Below are 19,170 nucleotides of genomic sequence, written 5' to 3' on the forward strand. Positions count from 1 at the left end.
ATGTAATACTAACGGCAGTCTGGGCACCGTGTATGGTATCCCATTCATCTAGTACTGATGTGTTCTTAGTTTTAACCCTTGCGTTGTTACCTCCTCTTTCACCTTAAAAAAAAAAAAAAAAAAAAGATGAAAGTACTTTTTTGTTTTTTTCTCGCCCCCCAGGTAAGACTAATGCCCACCCACACCTGGCATCCTGGTAACATCACTGATCACAACTATGTTTAATTTCAGTCATGAGTCTGATGAGTATGGGATTGGGTTTTGTGTGCTGTTATTTTAATTAACGATGTTGTCTCTCTTTATTTCTTTAATTTATTTTATTTAACCCCCCCCCCCTCCCCAATTTCGATTGCTCATTGAAAATAAACATCATCAAAAACATTTTAGGCTTAAGTGGGAAATACATTGGTAATTGGAATTATTTTTTTAACAGGGACTTGGCTTCTGTCTGATTAGGTTGGTCGTAAAAAACGTGGAAGATGTTTTCTGTGAGGATCTTTGCCCTCTCGAAATGATTGTTATGACGCTCATCCAATCAGCGAAAGGAGGCGTTCTTTATTGGTCTGCTCGAATTCCTATTGGTTGTTTAAAGAAAGAACGTGCTCAGCAGCGCCACAGTTAGGTTGCAGAGCAATGACTTGTGGTTCATGAGGCAACAAACAGCACCGTACGCCGCCAGGAGACATCAATGGTGGAGTACGCATCCATTCAGGGAAAGGTCTGATAGAGACCGTTACTGGGGCTTACATGGAGAGCTGAGACTGAATATGAGGTTCACGTCCTTAATGATGTACATATCGTCGGTTCTGGTATTTATTTTGTATGTATATATCGATTTTTCTGAAGCTGCACCTCGCATCAGTCTATACGATGCGTCGCCTATCTCCAGGAAGCCAGACACAGCCTCCGACACCTGGAAGACCTTCCATACGGATACGTCTCGCCGTTTGCCCGATAACAGCTTCCTTTTGACACAGTCGTCTGCTATCGGCATAGCTAGCCATATCCCCCAAAACGCCTTCCCATCTGCACCAACTGAGCCGACCACGACCGATTTCGACTCCGGGATCATTTCTAACGCAAAGGAAGAAATAGCATTGCTGACTTCCAGGTTGAAAAGATCTACTGATGCACACGGAGCACTCTTTGCCCCGGAAAAAACGCTGCAGACAATGATGTCCATGGTTTCTCAACGGTCAGCCAACGATGCGTGGTCGGCAGACACATCTGTTACCTCAGTGGAGAATAGCCAAGGTGAGTGTCGTAGAATGCAATATTAGTGAAAGTGGATGATTAGGTCTTAAATGTTTCGCTTTCACTTAATTAATAGTATAGCGGGAAAAAGCCTGGAAAACGAGCTATTCACGTATCTGTAAGAAGAGGAAGAATAGCACTGAGCGTTTGACGCAGAGAGACCAAATAAAGCACATTGCAACAATGGCCAGACCCTATCAGTTTATGGATGCTGCACCCCTTCAAAGAATCTTAACACGAATTGTAATATGGTACTGTTAAAAACAGTATCCGTGTGCAGTGAACATTAACGTGGCCTGCATGAGGCCTCTTAATAAAAGATGAGTGTGCCACATATTACACTGTATAGGAGGAGGAAGGGCAAGGGTGGGGGTGTTAAGGTTGATCCTGTTGTTGTTCAATGTGGGTATCCAGTCTGCTTGGCCACACAGCATCCACGCAGCCCCATAGTCATTTTGTATTAGGCCAAGCAGGATTTATGTTCTGTTATGATCTGAAATTACATGCAGATCTCCCAGTGTATGCCGCTTGTAATGGATGTGGAATATGTAGAACAAGGATACTCAACCAAAATGGCTAAGCAGCCCAAGCCATGAATGAGCAATGACAGTGGCACCCCCTCCTCTCCTACGTCAATGTGTAAGTCTTGATTAAGTCCCAGCCAGAAGCACAGTTGTGACAATTTATCTTTTAATGGCTGTGGTAAGCAGATGTTTGGGATTGTATTTTTTCTCTCGCCCAGAGTACTTATAGAAAGCTGATTTCCCCAAAGTAGTTTTAAACAAAACATGACTGCTGATTTTTATTTTGTGTAGGCAGATATTGTTTAAAATGTTCTGTGTCCCCAGGGGAAAAAACGTTGGTCTTGATGTTACTCCCTTCTGAATAGAACAAAAAGTGGAGTTGTATTTCATATCATGTTCTGACTAATCTTGACTCCTCATTACACAATTTAGTGGTGCATTTGCATTGACTCAATCCTACCTAAGTAAAATTGTTGCTGAGATAAAAGTAGCTTTTAAAAAACAAATAAGGATTCAATGCAGGACAAGCAAAATTAATTGGTCTGCGATTATTAAGACTCTTGAATTGAGTGGAGTGCTGGATGTCTACAGTATTGCAGGATCAGTTAGTTAAAATGCTGTTAAAGGTATCCAGATGTTCACCTTTCAGTTGAGTTTGGCCGACTGAGATTTTTCCCTCAATTTGACTGCATTTGTGTAAAACTAAAATCATCTCTGACATTATTTTTGATGCTGTTGTGTTTTGTGTTGGTTCCTCTGCTATTTCAATTGGTGACATAGAATACCTGTCTTGAAAATGTATTCTAGCAGGGAAAATTTTCCAAGCATTTATTCTGAATTTGGCTTAAGTTTTAGAACCTCCATTGTCTGTTTACTTTATTATGTAATTAATTGTTGCCTTTTTGACCCCGAAGACCAAAATGCCTCTTTAATTTGAAATGAAGCTTGAGGGTGGTGAATTCCTAAGCTCCGGTCATTGTTCCATTGAAAAGGAACTCTCATGATAATATCACATAAACAAAGGCGTCATCTCCCGCACATCTCAGGATCTCACAGACAGCTGCAGCATATAAGCCTTTTCTTTCCCTCCAACATTTTTGCAGTTTAATTCCAAGAAGAAAAGGAAGAATAAAATTGGTTTTCACGGTAGCAACAGACAAGCAAGTACCGAGCGAGGCTCGAGAGGAATTTTGCGACTTGTTCTGAACGGCCTGCACTGTTTGAATAACAGCCATGCTGTCACAACACGTCGCAACAGTCAAACAGATAAACTAGACAAGGGAGATGTGAGCCCAGCCCCCCTACTCCCTTTCCCATGCACACAGGTCCTATACCAATGGACATCAGACACAGTGCCTGTGTGGGGCTGTAATAGGTAAACCTCACATGTAGTGAAAGCCCACTTTTTAAGAATCAAGAATGGTGTGCGTGCGGGTGGTGGAATATGCATTAACTGGATTTCACACAATCTTTGGCATGACCGGTGCTGACAGTTCTTCTGTGGCTGTTACTGTAGCAAAGAGCCCGGGAGTGAGGGCTTGCATAACCACAGGCCTTTTGTAGTTACATAAAAGTACAAACAACACGAGAAGTCGAACACCACCTGAATCGTATTCCGAAGCAAGAGTATATTCAAATTTAAGTATTCGTTTCACCTTATCTAACTGTTAAGGAGCATGGTTATTGTTGTTTTTTCAACCCTGCATTTTATAAAAAATAAAAAATAAAACTTTTGCATTGTACTGAACATAAATGTGAGATATTGTAGTGTTTAATGAGGTCTGTGGTCCCAACTCACTGCACTGAATCTGATCTGATTAATAATGGATAGCTACTAAGTGCTTGTCAAGGTCATTTTTGTGTCAACAAATCCTTGATACATTTGTCAAGTATACCATCGTGAACTATACAATGCATTTCAAACGTTTTTTAAAAATCACTTTATTATTTTTAAACATGTAATTCATTTGTTTTCTGTTATATCACCTAATGCAAGGGCATTCAAATTTTATGTAGTTCTTCCAAGAAAATGCAAAAATTAAAAAAAGAAATGGTTTTGAAAAGCAGATGCTTTCTGCCAACCATTTCTAATATGTTACTTAAGTTATACCATAGACTTCATTATGATTGACAGGTCAAAATCGGCCTTCACCGTGCATCTACCGATAAGGTGGGGGCCGCCCTGAAGTCCGCTTCAGTTATTCCCAGTCCGTCGCAGAGTAAAAACATGTAGGATTTTAACACGCCGGATTTAAAAAGTACGAAAGCTGAACCACATACAAACAGGAAGGATTGTCTCAGGAGTGAGTTGTTCGAGGATTCAAAGTAATTATTATATTTTTCGTATCATGCAGGCATTTTGAAACGAAAAAAATCAATGGGAGAATGGGAATCGCTATGGCTTTGGCGTCATTCTTCGACATATTTACGTAAAATAGATGCGTAAATGCCCGTTTTTTTTTGTTTTTTTGCTCTTTTAACAAAGAATCGAGACTGTTTTACATTCATATCCCTAAAGAATTTGGGGATTTAAGCATTTATTCACAAGTATTTTCAACGGAAAAAGCTGTTTACAAATGGCGGCCGCTGCATTGACTTACAGACTAGCCTTGTACTCAGACATATTTACGTAAAATAAATGCGTAACTGCCCGTATTTTTGCTCTTTTAATAAAGAATCTAGACTTTTTTACATTCATATCTATAAAGAATTTGGGGATTTAAGCATTTATTCTCAAGAATTTCAAAAAAAGCTTTGTTTACAAATGGCGGCCGCTGCATTGACTAACGGACTAGCCTCGTACTTCGACATATTTATGTAAAATAAATGCGTAACTGCCCGTATTTTTGCTCTTTTAACAAAGAATCGAGACTGTTTTACGTTCATATCTATAAAGAATTCGGGGATTTGAGCATTTGTTCGCAAGAATTTTCAACAGAAAAAGCTCTGTTTACTAATGGCGGCCACTGCATTGACTAACGGACTGGCCTCATACTTCGACATATTTATGTAAAATAAATGCGTAACTGCCGTTTTTTTTTGCTCTTATAACAAAGAATCGAGACTGTTTTACTTTCATATCTATGAAGAATGTGGGGATTTCAGCATTTTTTCACAAGAATTTTCAATAGAAAAAGCTCTTTTTCTTTGATTCCACTCAGCCACGCCAACAATGCGGGCCCCCTATTAATCGGCCCCGCGCGCCGTGTCCCATCAATTGTTATGAAGTCTATGGTTAAACTGTGTACAAAACATGTTTTTAACCAAACATATTTCAACTTTTGCCCTAATGTAGCTGTTTATTGTGCACACTGCATACATTAAATCAGATGTAAATTATGTTAATTGACTAACTGCATCAGAGACTGATTACCATAATAAGATGAATTGAATCCCTTTACAGTAAGGTTATAGTTGAGATTATTTTAAGTATCTTTTTTCAATGTGATATTAAAATGTGAAATCTAAATATTTTCCTGTCCACCGGGCAGATGTGAACCGATGTATTACTTATTACATTAGATTCTGGACCAGTCAAGCGCACATGAAATAAATCATGGCCTTTATGATTTCATAATTGCGATGTTTAAATCCACACATCTTTCAACCATAATTGTGATTTTATCATTGTTTTTTGTACAGTGTTTTTTATGGCTGAAGTTGGCCTTTCAAAAAACAAATCCGTTATAATTTTACACGATCTTTAGTAATGTGTTTTTACTCCATACTATCAAGCACCAAAGAATTGGATGACATCCAGTTATGTAAACACGGTCTCACACATTGTCTCTGTCCACCCAGATGGCTTCTGTAACTGCAGCACTGGAGGTGAGGGGATTTTGTATCCAGATGAGTGCAACCAGAGTACTGGTCAGTGCTCATGTCTGGACGGCTATACTGGACTACAATGTGACGAATGTGAGGAGGGATACTTTACCAATGGCACCAGCGGCTGCCTACCCTGCGCCTGTGACTCATTTGGTGCTGAGAGCCACCTGTGCGACAGGTACTATACTGAAATGTTTCAATGCTTTCACTCAGGCCATTGGAGGTTTCATTGTATTGTTTGCGCTATCAATCAGAAGTGTGTGTTGGTGGAATTTGTTTCACCTCGTGGATGATAAAATAACTGACGACTTATGCTGTGTATGACATCTTTGAAAGATGTTTAAAAGAAAAAAAAAGATCAAATAAATGCTCAAATGACCCAAGTTAATATTACATGTATGCTTGTGATGATACATAAAGAAACTTCTAATCACAGCTTTAAATACTCTTGTAATTAAGCATTAGTCTACGGAGAAGCACTTAGCCACTCTACTCTGTACTGAACTCTTAATGACATGGAGGATGAAATGGGAGTACAAAATATGGAACCCCCAAAGGGTCAACATTAAGGGTGTAACGGTACATGTATTCGTATTGAACCGTTTCGGTACTTGGTGCTCGGTTCGGAACGGAGGCGTACCAAACGAGTTTCTGACGTAATGTAACCCTTACTTTTCGAGGCTGTGAGTCAATCGGGTTACAGTTTCTTTGTGAAGATCATATTTACTCCGTCTTCTCTAATATTATGAGGAACAACACGGTAGGACAGTCAGAAACGTCAACGGCGCGACAACGTGGCCGCCGCGACAACGCAGTGAAACGCGGCCAATAAAGTCAGTCAGCCAATGCACACCAGTCGCAGTGTAGTGCGGCCGCGTGTTAGACGCGTCCCAGAAGCGGCGCAACGCGATGCACGCGAAAAGAACGGCAGAGTTTATTATTTGATGCGAGACGCGACCCTCCTGCGTCAATACTACTAGCTAGCAGACCGGGCAGACCGGAAGTCACTCGTGTAAAAATACGGTGGATCCGGTCGATTTTCAAACTAATATGCAATCGTAACCCACTTTTTGAGTCCATCAGATCTCTTAAATGGTAGATCGGGGCACAGTTGACTTGTCTTTGTTGATTTACAGTTGTCTTCTCTGCTATAATAATAACCAACACGGCCCCGTGTTCAATACAAAACCCTCCTACCACAACAAAACAAGTAGGAACTAATATTCACATAGGAACTAAAGTTATACAATATAAAATATACAATATAAATGAATACTCCATCACATTTGTAAACTACAAACAAATAATAAAATAAATAATAGCCCATTTAAATAAGATACATTGAAATGAGCTAAAACACCTGTAATTAAATAATAAGAATAATACAAAGATCCTGCTTACAGAATTAAATTTATTCATTTCTGTGTGGCGCTTTAACTTGAGAAAATCCACCAATAAAGCTTTTGAAAACCGTTCATAAGAAAAAAAAATCATTGGGATTGCTTTTCTCTTTAGCACAGGACTTCTTTTTTCTTCTTCCTTTCAGAAAGAAAGCTGACCAATACGCAGGGTCTGAGAGGCAAATTGTTGTTGGATTATTATCTTTAAATACCTGCTACTTTTTGAGCAGAATTCTAGCTTTGTATAGGTTACTGTTCCTATTGTTGAAAACACAAAAGTGTGTAATAAACAACTAGCACATTTATATTTTGCATTTTGTCTTCTTATACCCCTTTCCCACTGGCCAAAAAACCCGTGTCAACCCGCTTTTGGTGGCAGTGGGAAAGGTGCAGCGACCCGCCTCGACCCGTGTCAATCAACCCGCCAAGCGACCCGCGTTAAAATCACCTCGGCTCTGATCGCCATGCAGTGTGAAAGCAAAACCCCGGGTCAACAGTCAACACCCTAATCTACGTGGTGACGTAGGCTAGTACGTGATGCGTCATAACAAAAAACAAAAACCATGTGCTCTAGCCCGGGATCCACATACGGCGAACAGTCGGTGTAGCAGCGTTAGCAATAGCCATAACAGATGAAACAAAGGCTCTTCTCCTCCTTCTGTGACGTACACGACTCCTTTCAATTTCAAACCAAAATTTACGTCGCCTACGTTGCCTCAGCACAAGCACAGTGTTGAGCCTTTGCTGCATTTTGACCATTTTGCGGGCAGTAAAAAGCATGAAAACAGAGAACACAAACTGAAAGGAGGCTTCCATGTTGCTTTGCATTGTTAACTTCCTTGAACTGAATGAATTCGGTCACAGTTGTCGAAGCGCATCTTAGCGTGGTGACGTCACGCACCTTACGCACGGCTGAGGAGGGGTGGGGGTTAGACGGGTGAAAAAAAAAAAAAAAAAAGACACTGCTTTTTTCGTCAGTGGGAAAGGTGCCAAATGCCAATTGCTAGTGGGATGCATCGGCTTGGAAAAACGCGCGTTGACCCAATAGTTTCAGTGGGAAAAGGGTATTACTGTACCGAAAATGAACCGAACTGTGACCTCAAAACCGAGGTACGTACCGAACCGAGATTTTTGTGTTACACCCCTAGTCAACATGAATTAAATAAAGACAACATTTTCACATAATTATCATTTTGATAAATAACAAATTGTGTTATACGGGCCTTAAATTGTAAAAGGTTATGAAGGAGATTTAAAAGATTTTACAAGATGATAAAAAGCCATTGTCACAAAGTGTTTTTTTTTTTAATTTCATAATGCCTTTTTCCACAATCGCATTTTTATTTCATAATGTCGTTTTTCAGCACAATGAGATTTTACATGATAAAAAGTGTTTTTTTACCAAGAATTTTTTTTCATGATGTCTTTTTCCACAATGGCCTTTTTATTTCACAATGTCATTTTTAACACAATGAATTGTCTTCTGTCAATCAAATACAATACATAAGGCTGAGTCAGTTAGGTGCTTGGCTGGATCGTGGAGTCTGGTCGTTAGCATTTGAAGGGTCGATGAACTGTGAGGTAAACTTCCAGAGAGCTCAGGTTAAGGTAAAGGCCTTTCATTACTATCCAACTGGTTTGCAACATCTCTGAGTAACTCTGAAAGTGTTACTCAGAGAAGTTACAAAATGCTAGCGCAGCTAGCCAGACTCCACAATCCAGCCAATCCCTTAACTGACTCCGCCTTATGTATTTGATTGAGAGCACACGTAGGTTTGTGCTGGAAAATGGCATTATGAAATAAACAGGCCTTGTGGAAAAAGACATTATGAAAAAATGACTTAGTGAAAAACGCTGTTTATCTTGTGAAATTTAATTGTGCTGAAAAAAGACATCATGAAATAAAAAGGCTATTGTGGAAAAAGGCATTATGAAATATAAAAAATACTTTGTGAAAAACGCTTTTTAGCTTGTAAAATATTTTTCATAATAATACCTTATTTTACAATTTGTCATTTATCAAAATAGTATTTATTTCAATGTTTTGATTTTTTTAAAATTTTGACCCTTTTGGGGTTCCATAGCTACCGTCCAACCCATAAATGCTCTGTATGTAATTTTACATGTAAACATTTATCACCAACATTTAATCCAAGTAACAAAAAAAACTTGTGCATCACAGAAAAAACGTTGCAAAAAAGGTACGTTTGAATACTGTTTTGCATAGAGAAACTTTTATAAAACATAAAATACAATCAAAAATGTGAAATTCCACTAATTGCCGTAGAAATGTCAGTACCGTATTTTTCGGACTACAAGTCGCTCCTGAGTATAAGTCGATCCAGCCATAAAATGCCCAACGAAGAGAAAAAAAACATATACAAGTCGCACCGGAGTATAAGTCGAATTTTTGGGGGAGATTTACTTGATAAAATCCAACACATAGAACAGACATGTCATCTTGAAAGGCAATTTAATATAAAAATACAATAGAGAACAACATGCTAAATAAATGTGCAGTGTACAGTGCATGAACAACGAAATGTGAATATACTGTCCTACGCTATGGCCTGTCCTGGCTATACAGCGAACTCCCAAAAGACAATGCTGGACGTCCGTATAATTTGCTGAATCAATTTGGTCCTCGATAGAAAACAGGTTCGCATCAACGTAAATAAATGATAATTAGGTACTATTAGTAATAAGTAACAGGTTAGCATGCGTTCGCTATCATTAGCACATCGTTCAAACAACCACACAACTGGCTCTAAGTGTCCGATCGCGGGTGGAAAACACACAACAACAACAGAAAAGATGATACACGCAGGCGTTGCCTCTGTAGAGATGATTTAAAAGCATAAACAATGAAAATAGGTTCGCAGCCGTCTATTCTCTCTCGCTAACTCGCCCCTCACTCACTCAGAGCTACGTAGCTGTCCGTCTTCTTCTGGCATGTCACGTAAACAAGTGCGAGAGCGCCCTCACGTGGGCGTGAAAGCGCCACAAACTAAATACATCCATTTCAAGATAAAAAAAGTCAATAATACAATTGAACATACACTGCCAAAGGCAGAACGCGAACGTGGCCATAGCTATAAAGAGTTATTCAGATAACTATAGCATAAGAACATGCTAACAACTTTACAAAACCATCAGTGTCACTGCAAAACACCAAAATAATATGTGAAGTTATATCATAATGTGTTAATAATTCCACACATAAGTCGCTCCTGAGTATAAGTCGCACCCCCAGCCAAAATATGAAAAAAACGCGACTTATAGTCCGAAAAATACGGTAAATCAATTTTACACAGTGCATTAAGTAACTCTACTTCTAAAAAATAAATATATTTCAAAACCACATCTTTTCTACCTGATTCCCATCCTCTAAAAATAAGGCAAATCGCGCCCGATTTCCAATCACATGAGCGGATCAGGCACATTTTTAACTTTATCATTATTAATAACTTCAGTGCTGAAAGTAATGGTTATTAGCAGAACAAAATGTTTTGCAATTATCTAAGAAATGCAGGTGAAGAATTCTAATTTACTCCTGTGGAAATGTTTTTTCTTTGTTTGAAGAATATAATAGCACAATAGATTTTTGCAATTTTATAAAGTGAACATACCAACAGTGCTGGACTTAACTTGCTAAATGTGCTTTTGAAACATTTTTTAAGAATTTTGCACCACTGCTCATAAAGGTGCAACATATAGAAGGTTATTTCAGCACTGTATAGTCTGTCTTAGACTGTCTGAGCCTGGCCACTGCCAACCCCAATAGCCTCGCGGGGACCCCTATTGGAGCTAATCACTGTGAGTACGAAGATTAGCCAGCTTTCCAACCCCCTAGCCTGCTGTTGCTTTCAGCATTTCTCTCATTAAGTAATGTGAGGCTTTTTATGCTGCGCACTGCTCAGGGACTAATACTATATGGTGGCAGTGAAAACTTAGCAGAGTAGTGAGCTTAGTGAGCTGACCTTATGGACCCAAGAACATTGTGGAATCCGCCTGCAAATCACAGTTTTAAAGGGAACCACGGATAGAAAGACTTGAAGTTCTTAAAAGAAAAACGTTAGTTTGAGTGGAAATAATATGATATTAAAACCCCTCTTGATGTTTTCGTTTTAATACAATTTGTAAAATTAGTTAAACTAGTAGGTCGCCATTGTTGTTGACGTCGCAGGGCGGTGACGTCACTCGACTACGCTGCCGGGCTTCCAGAGTGACTAGCGACATAAACATGTAATCTGTTCAGCCCTTTCGATTAGAACCCGAGAGGAACATTACTGAGCACAAAACGAGCAGCAAAAGCTAAATGAACAGGAAAGACAAGACGAGACGAAAGTAGGACAAAACCAGTGTTCTGCTAAAATGTTCTACACCAGTGAAACGTCCTACAAGAGGTAAATTTGACACCCAAAGTACTACCGTGCGCTTACAGCTTTTGTTTAGATGCATACAGGAAGAACATATTAAAGATGCTTAAAAAAAATATTGAAACGTTTTAATATCAAATTAGGGTGGTTTAAATACGCTGCGTGACTAATGTGGTCAACAGATCACCACAAGAAAATACAATGCTTAAAAGTATAAGAGGGAAACACATGCAAAAAGTATTTTGAGGCAATGAAAAGTAGGTTTTCAGCTACCGAATATTTTAGTAATCGAGTAATCGACTGAAAATTCTATCGATTAATCGAGTAATCGGATAAAACATTTATATTTTTAGGTGAAGAGCAGTTATAAATATACATGAGAAAACAATACATTTCATCTAATATTGAAACATTTTCAGTCAATCAATGTCTTTATTTTCGATGTACATTGTTGAAAACAGCCAACAATTGCATCTCAGATGTAACTAGAATAAAAAAAAGTTAAAATTCACTGCTTTCACTCAAAAAACTTTTAGATCTTATAAAAAAATATATATATATACAGTATATATATTTCTTACCTAAAAATGCAATTACGCTTGATAACACACATCACTTAAAAGTTAGGTGTTTTTCCCACGTGTTTCAATTGAATTTCTATTTTTGTCAAGCTATTTTTAAGTTGTAGTTAAGTTTTAAGTTAGTCTACTCTAAACTGTATGTCCTGATTGGATTTTGAGTTTTTGCAGTGTTCAAAATAAATGTATGATACCTGCTGTATTGAAGCGCATTAGGGACCAGTGCTACTTGGTGTTTTATCCAGCAATGACAACTGAGCTAAAATTGACAGTTATAAAGCATTATGTTTTTATTTTACACCCTCATCACTCTACAGCACTATGTTTTCACAGATTAAATAAAGCCTGTGTGTAAGACACGTTAGCCATGCATCGACAGTGGTCATAATTAATAGACACCTAGCCCTCCGCAGGGCTAACGTTACGTGAGCGAGTGACAGTAACGTTAATCGTATTTATTAGCGCTTAGAAGTCTGCTTTAAGATGACTGCTGTTTACTAACGCAGCTGACTCTGTCATTTCGCATCTAGTTTCACATACATGTGATCTCTATGAGACGCATCAGACGCTACCTGCTACCGCCGTAGCATCATGCGGGCTAGTTTTTAGCAACGTCGGCATCGTTTGTAGCAGCTGTCGGCTGCAGTAAGTTTTTTTTTTTTTTTTTTGCTTCTTCCTCTACGCTCGTGACATCAGCGCGTTGTCCCGTATTAAAAGTAGTCCGGGCAAAACGTGATGCTTAGAGCTGTCAAAATTAAACGATTACTCGAGGTGAATAAAATTACTCGGATCAGTTTTTAGACTCGAGTTACTCGAGTTGCCCGAGTATTCGGTTCAGCTCTAATGAAAAGGTCATAAAAGACTCAATAAAAACAAATAGTAAGTACTCACCGCTATTAACCGATGTGCGCATGTGTTTGACATCTCGCCATGTAAAAAACCAAGGCAAGCAACGAAGGGATCGAGAATACAAATTGTCATATGGCAGCAAGTCAATATCTTGGCAACCTGCCTAGGATCGGTTTAAAGACATTACTGATGAGCTGGAATTGGCTGCAGGTACGACGTCGGGAACTCCTCCATATCTCTGCAACAAAACAATCTGACCAGCAGCAGAATGTGACAAAATCATGGCAGTCGTCATACTAGCTTCGCTTGCTACCTTGCACAGCTATTCTCCTAGCCCAGTCCAAACCCGTCATCACTCCGAGCGTCCATTGCGCGCATAAAACATGGCGCCCTCCATAGGTCAAAACATGTACTAAATATTACAGATTTTTAAACCAATTGCAATATTTCATGTTTTTCTAATAACATATTTTCCTAAAAGAGAACAATTGTGGCTTATTGGAGCCTACAAGTCTTTAAGTCTGAGGTTCCCTTTGAGATGAAGTATCATACTAAAAATGACTGCTATCGATTTCTACGTTTAATTACTATCATATAAATCATTATTGTACCATGCATCAGTGAGAAGTAACAACAGCTCAAAACAGTCAGTTGAGCAGGTTTGTTTATAATTTTACATACTGTAATTCTTCCTGTTTCTTACATTCAAAGCAGTCATTGACATACTTAGACATAACTCAACTTTGAAAGGCCCTTTGTGCAGCTTAGCAGAAAATCTGATGAGCTGCATATTTAGAGGCCGCAAGCTAACATTCAAACATGTGCATCTCACAGTGAGCTATGGAGCAGTGGTAAAACATGAGAGTACTTTTTAACCTCTTCTCTGACATTTTGGGAAAATTCAAGCTCTCGATTTTCATATTGCTGGATCATTACTGCATCCATTTCACTATTTTTAGTAATGCTGCAGTTTTTTCTGGAGTTTGTATTTTTTCTAATATATACAGTATATTATTATAAAATGGCCCAGCTGTTTTGCAGTTGGTTGAGCGGGTCTCCCAGAAACGCAAGGGTGATTAGTCCGAGTCCTGCTCTGACTGCCCACTGTTGATGTGTCACAATTAGAGGTGTCAAACGATTAAAATTTTTAATCGAGTTAATTACAGCTTAAAAATTAATTAATCGTAATTAATCGCAATTAATCGCAATTTCAAACCATCTATAAAATATGCCATATTTTTCTGTAAATTATTGTTGGAATGGAAAGATGAGACACAAGATGGATATATACATTCAGCATACGGTACATAAGTACTGTATTTGTTTATTATAACAATAAATCAACAAGATGACATTGGCATTATTAACATTCTGTTAAAGCGATCCATGGATAGAAAGACTTATAGTTCTTAAAAGATAAATGCAAGTTATAGAAATTTTATATCAAAACCCCTCTTCATGTTTTCGTTTTAATAAAATTTGTAAAATTTTCAATCAAAAAATAAACTAGTAGCCCGCCATTGTTGATGTCAATAATTACAGAATGCTCCTGGGTGCTGAAGCCTATAAAATCAGTCACACCCAAGCGCCAGCAGAGGGTGGCAAAACTCCGAAAAACACAACAAGTACACCTTTCACTGTGCTCTCATTTTAATCTGTTTGAGCGGGGCATTTGTGTGTTGATTGCGTCAACTATTTTAACGGGATTAATTTAAAAAATTAATTACCGCTCGTTAACACGATAATTTTGACAGCCCTAGTCAAAATAAACCCCAAAATGCTCCCAGTTGTTGGCATGCCTTGTAGCCAGCATGCCACCACTAGTATATGAATGTGTGTGTGTGGATGGGTGAATGTCAGCCACTGTAAAGCGCTTTGGGCACTGTAACCGATATCAAATGAGGTTGCCACCTGAACTCAATATAAATTATCCATTAAAATTCTGAGGAATGTGTATTTTATCTTTGTAACATTGCTAGGGTGACCATATTTTGATTTCTGAAAAAGAGGACACTGTGCGGTCATATGTTAACCGTAGATATACGTATAGGTATATGTATTCGGGCACCCAAATCAGATGGGAGACGTATCCAAGATAGTTACTGCCTGGTACGTTAGCCTCTTTAGGCAACCCAATTCTACGAAGCATCTATATATAGTACACGTCAATGTGTGCGGCTGCCGTAGACTTAAGAGTTCATTGTCTGTATCAATACGAAGGCTGCAGGCAAAAGTAAATTGAATGGTTCTAAGATCAGGCGACTTAGTTTTTATTTTTTTTATTATGACAATGGTCAAGTTGTATTTTTGTGCGAGAGTTGAGAACCTACAACACCTACAACCTACAACTGCAATACACAAATTCAAGGGAAACCTCAAATTATCTTCAGTGTATTAAAAGAAAACCGGACAAACTGGACAGGAAGTAAAAAGTGGACGTCAGGGGAAAAGGGGATGTTTGGCCAACCTAAACATAGCGTTATATGATGTTAGCATAACCAAATTTCCTATTTAAACACATCATTGCTGTGACAGAATGTGTTCATCAAACATAACCCTGTTTATTTTAAAGCTAAGAAATAATACAGTTTAAGCCTAATCTGAGCTAGCCAAACAGTTTCTTTGAGACTAACGTTTATCCTCATCAGAAATTGAATATGTTACGGGTCTTTTTTCTATCGCGTACCATTTGCACGTAATGGAGTGGACACTAACAGAGGGCACATTTTATATAAAGCCTAGCTTTGGTGGCATAATAGCTAACACGACTTTTGATATTTGATGAGAAATCTATAATGTTCCAAATAAACCTTTTGAAATGATTCAATTCAATAAATTTCTTCGATATTTAGCTTTAACACAGTGGACATTTTATGATCACACGCTGACACAATTGACAGAGTGAACAGTGACACTGGGGACGAACAGAACACGTTTATTTGTTTCAATTACCATAATTTTCAGTCTATAAGCCGCTACTTTTTTCCTTCATTTTGAATTCTGCGGTTTAAAGTCCAGTGCGGCTTATTTATTGATTTATTTGGGTTGATAGGTAACACTTTATGTGACAGCGGCATCATAAGAACGTCATAACTATGACATGACACTTGAGGTGCACGATAATTATCGGTCCAATAATTATCGGTCCGATAATAGGAATTATGTCATCCCAATAACTCCAATAATTATCGTGCCTATTAATAATGTTTTTGGCACGGTGTCGGATTGGGATGTGAGCGTTTGTTTCCACTCCTGTTTTGCCAATATGCAGTTTTGTTAGTGTTCTAGAGGCCGTATTTTTCCTTCAGTGAAATATAAACCTTACTAAGGCAATTAGCAAATTTTTGCATTTTACAGTGTTATGTTTACAAGTTCTCCAGAGGCCTTTTGGTTATTGAAAGGCTTGCTATTGTATAATTGCCAAGTTAAGAACATTTTTCATTGACCAAGACGACAAAAGTCTCCTCTCCTGTTGCACCAAATGTTTTATCTGCTGACAAAGCACAATACCTGTTGGGTTTATGTTTTAGTTCAGTGCTCATTGTTTAGGGGAACACATCGTCAATGACAATGACAAATTGATTGCGATTTACTCAAATTATATTTATTTGAAAAAATTCATATTGGCACTTTTTTTAAGTCAAAATGGCTTCTGTCTTTGTTTTGTCCATTATAATAATGCTCATGTCGTCATGAAAATTCTGGTTTGGTAAAAGGCAAATCTATGCTGAATCAACCACTAGTATTTTTGACCTACAGGTATTTAAAAAGTCAGGTGAATATACATTCAAAAATTGTATATGTATATTATCTGTTATCGTATTGGTATCGGCCTTGAGAAGCAGGACGTTATCGGTATCGGTTTTTTAAAAAATTTATATCGTGCACCCCTACATGACACTAATGTGCAGGGGTGGGCAAACCGGTCCTCGAGGGCCGCAGTGGGTCCTGGTCTTTGTTCCAACTGAGCCAACACAGATAGTTTAACCAATGAGGTTTCAGCAGAAATAAGAAGCACCTGACTGCAATTGACTGATTGCACTTGTAAAACAGTAGATTGGTGAAAAGGTGTCCTCTTAATGGGTTGCAACAAAAACCCGCACCCACTGCGGCCCTTTGTGGAATAGTTTGCCCACCCCTGCTATAGTGGGTATTACCGAATGCTTATGATGGATGTCATTGAGTGTCATCCAGCAAATTATGTCACTAACATTTATGTGCAGCTCTGATCTTTTACATCCATTCAAAAGTGAGATAATTTGCCGGATAACACTAAATGACATCTGTTATAGGCATTTATTAAATGCTCATGACAGTGTCATGTCATAATTATGACATGCTTATGGCGCCACTGTCAAATAAAGTGTTACCAAATACCATAACTAGCAATTAATGAAACAACTGGAACAGTAACTGAAGAAATAATTAGCACAGAACATGCATTTTGATTGTTATTTACATCTGTAGTGCTGCAATGCATGCTAGGAGGCATGTTGGACAACAGGTTGACAGCAGGTGGCAGCTGAGGTTGACTGTCTCCCCTAAGGGAGCAGTGATGGCCAAATGAAGCTTCTTGAAGCAATGAAGCTTTGCAGCCAGTTTGTTCAAAGCTTCATGGTGGTTCATTTGGTCTCATGACATTCGGGATGATGCGGCTGTCAAATAAGGTGTTACCGGTTAATATTGTTTGGTGTAAATATCCCATAACACAGTGAGGACAGCTGCGGCTTATAGTCCATTACGGCTTATCTACGAACAAATGTCATTTTCGTGTCAAATTTGGTGGTTTGGCGGCTTATAGTCAGGTGCACCGTTTAGTGCCAAAATTACAGTAAATAAAATACTTTAAAAACAACACATAATTCACGATAGTTTAGAAAAATAAAATCCAAACAATTATTTTGGATTTTTTGAAAATTTTTGTAATTTTATAGACTGAATTTGAAAGAAACACACACACAATTGTCACCAAATACCCATCCATCCATCCATCCATTCATCATCTGCCGCTTAATCCGGGGTCGGGTCGCGGGAGCAGCAACTTTAGCAGGGAAGCCCAGACTTCCCTGTCCCCAGCCACTTCAGCAAGCTCTTCCGGCAGGATCCCAAGGTGTTCCCAAGCCAGCCGATAGACATAGTCTCTCCAGCGTGTCCTGGGTCGTCCCCGGGGTCTCCCCCTGGTGGAACATGCCCACTTCTCCAGGGAGGCATCCGAACCAGATGCCCGAGGCACCTCAACTGGCTCCTCTCAACACTGAGGAGGAGCGGCTCGACACCGAGGTCCTCCCAGATGACTGAGCTTCTCACCCTATCTCGAAGGGAGAGCCCGGACACCCTGCGGAGGAAACTCATTTCGGCAGCTTGTATCAAGGATCTTGTCCTTTCGGTCATGACCCACAGCTTGTGACCATTGGTGAGGGTAGGAAAGTAGATCATTTTTCACCACAACGGACCGGTGCAGAGTCCGCATCACTGAAGACCCTGCATTGATCCGCCCGTCGATCTCAGGCTCCCTCCTGCTATCTCATCTCCAACCCGGAGAGGGCATGCCACCCTTTTCCGACCATGGTCTATGTTTTGGAGGTGCTGATCTCCATCCCAACCGCTTCAGACTCGGCTGCGAACCGCTCCAGTGAGAGTTGGAGGTCACAGCTTGATGAAGCCAACAGCACCACATCATCTGCAAAAAGCAGGGATGTAATGCTGAGGCCACCAAACCGGACCCCCTCAACACTTCAGCTGCGCCTAGAAATTCTGTCCATAAAAGTTATGAACAGAATCTGAGACAAAGTGCAACCTTGGCAGAGTCCAACCCTCATTGGGAACGAATTCGACTTACTGCCGGCAATGAAGACCAAACTCTGATACCGTCGTACGAGGATCAAACAGCCCTTACCAAGGGGCCCAGTACCCCGTACTCCCGGAGCGCCCACCACAGGACTCCCCGAGACACATGGTCGAACGCCTTCTCCAAATCTACAAAACACATGTAGACCTGTTGGACGAACTCCCATGAACCTTCAAGGAACCTGCCGAGGGTGTAGAGCTGGTTCACTCTTCCATGGCCGGGACGAAAACCACACTGCTCCTCCTGAATCCAAGATTCAACTTCCCGATGAACCTTCCTCTCCAGCACCCCTGAATAGACTTTACCAGGGAGACTGAGAAGTTTGATCCCTCTATAAATGGAACATCCCCCCAGTCACCAAATACCAGAGGTAGCAATTAATGAAACATCTGGTAGAGTAACTGAAAGACATGAATGTTGATTGTTATTTACATCTGTAGTGCTGCAATGCATGCTAGGAGGCATTTTCGACAACAACAGTGTTGACAGCAGGTGGCAGCAGAGGTTGAA

The 19,170-nt window shown here is 39.4% G+C and overlaps 1 protein-coding gene across 3 annotated transcripts in view; it reads left to right on the forward strand.

The window, feature by feature from the left end:
• The first annotated feature begins 636 nt into the window (after window positions 1–636).
• Window positions 637–19,170, forward strand: part of si:ch211-158d24.2 (multiple epidermal growth factor-like domains protein 9) — a 52,910-nt gene continuing 34,376 nt past the window's right edge. For all 3 annotated transcript variants that reach the window (XR_009062802.1, XR_009062803.1, XM_057832439.1), the window contains exons 1-2: window positions 637–1,254; window positions 5,580–5,784. Coding sequence is in view for 1 of the 3 variants with exons in the window: in XM_057832439.1 (XP_057688422.1) it covers window positions 648–1,254; window positions 5,580–5,784 (812 nt within the window). In the remaining 2 variants the exon portion in view is untranslated. The remainder of the gene's footprint in view (window positions 1,255–5,579; window positions 5,785–19,170) is intronic.

Source organism: Corythoichthys intestinalis, chromosome 3 (assembly GCF_030265065.1).
Source record: "Corythoichthys intestinalis isolate RoL2023-P3 chromosome 3, ASM3026506v1, whole genome shotgun sequence".
NCBI classification, from domain to species: domain Eukaryota; kingdom Metazoa; phylum Chordata; class Actinopteri; order Syngnathiformes; family Syngnathidae; genus Corythoichthys; species Corythoichthys intestinalis.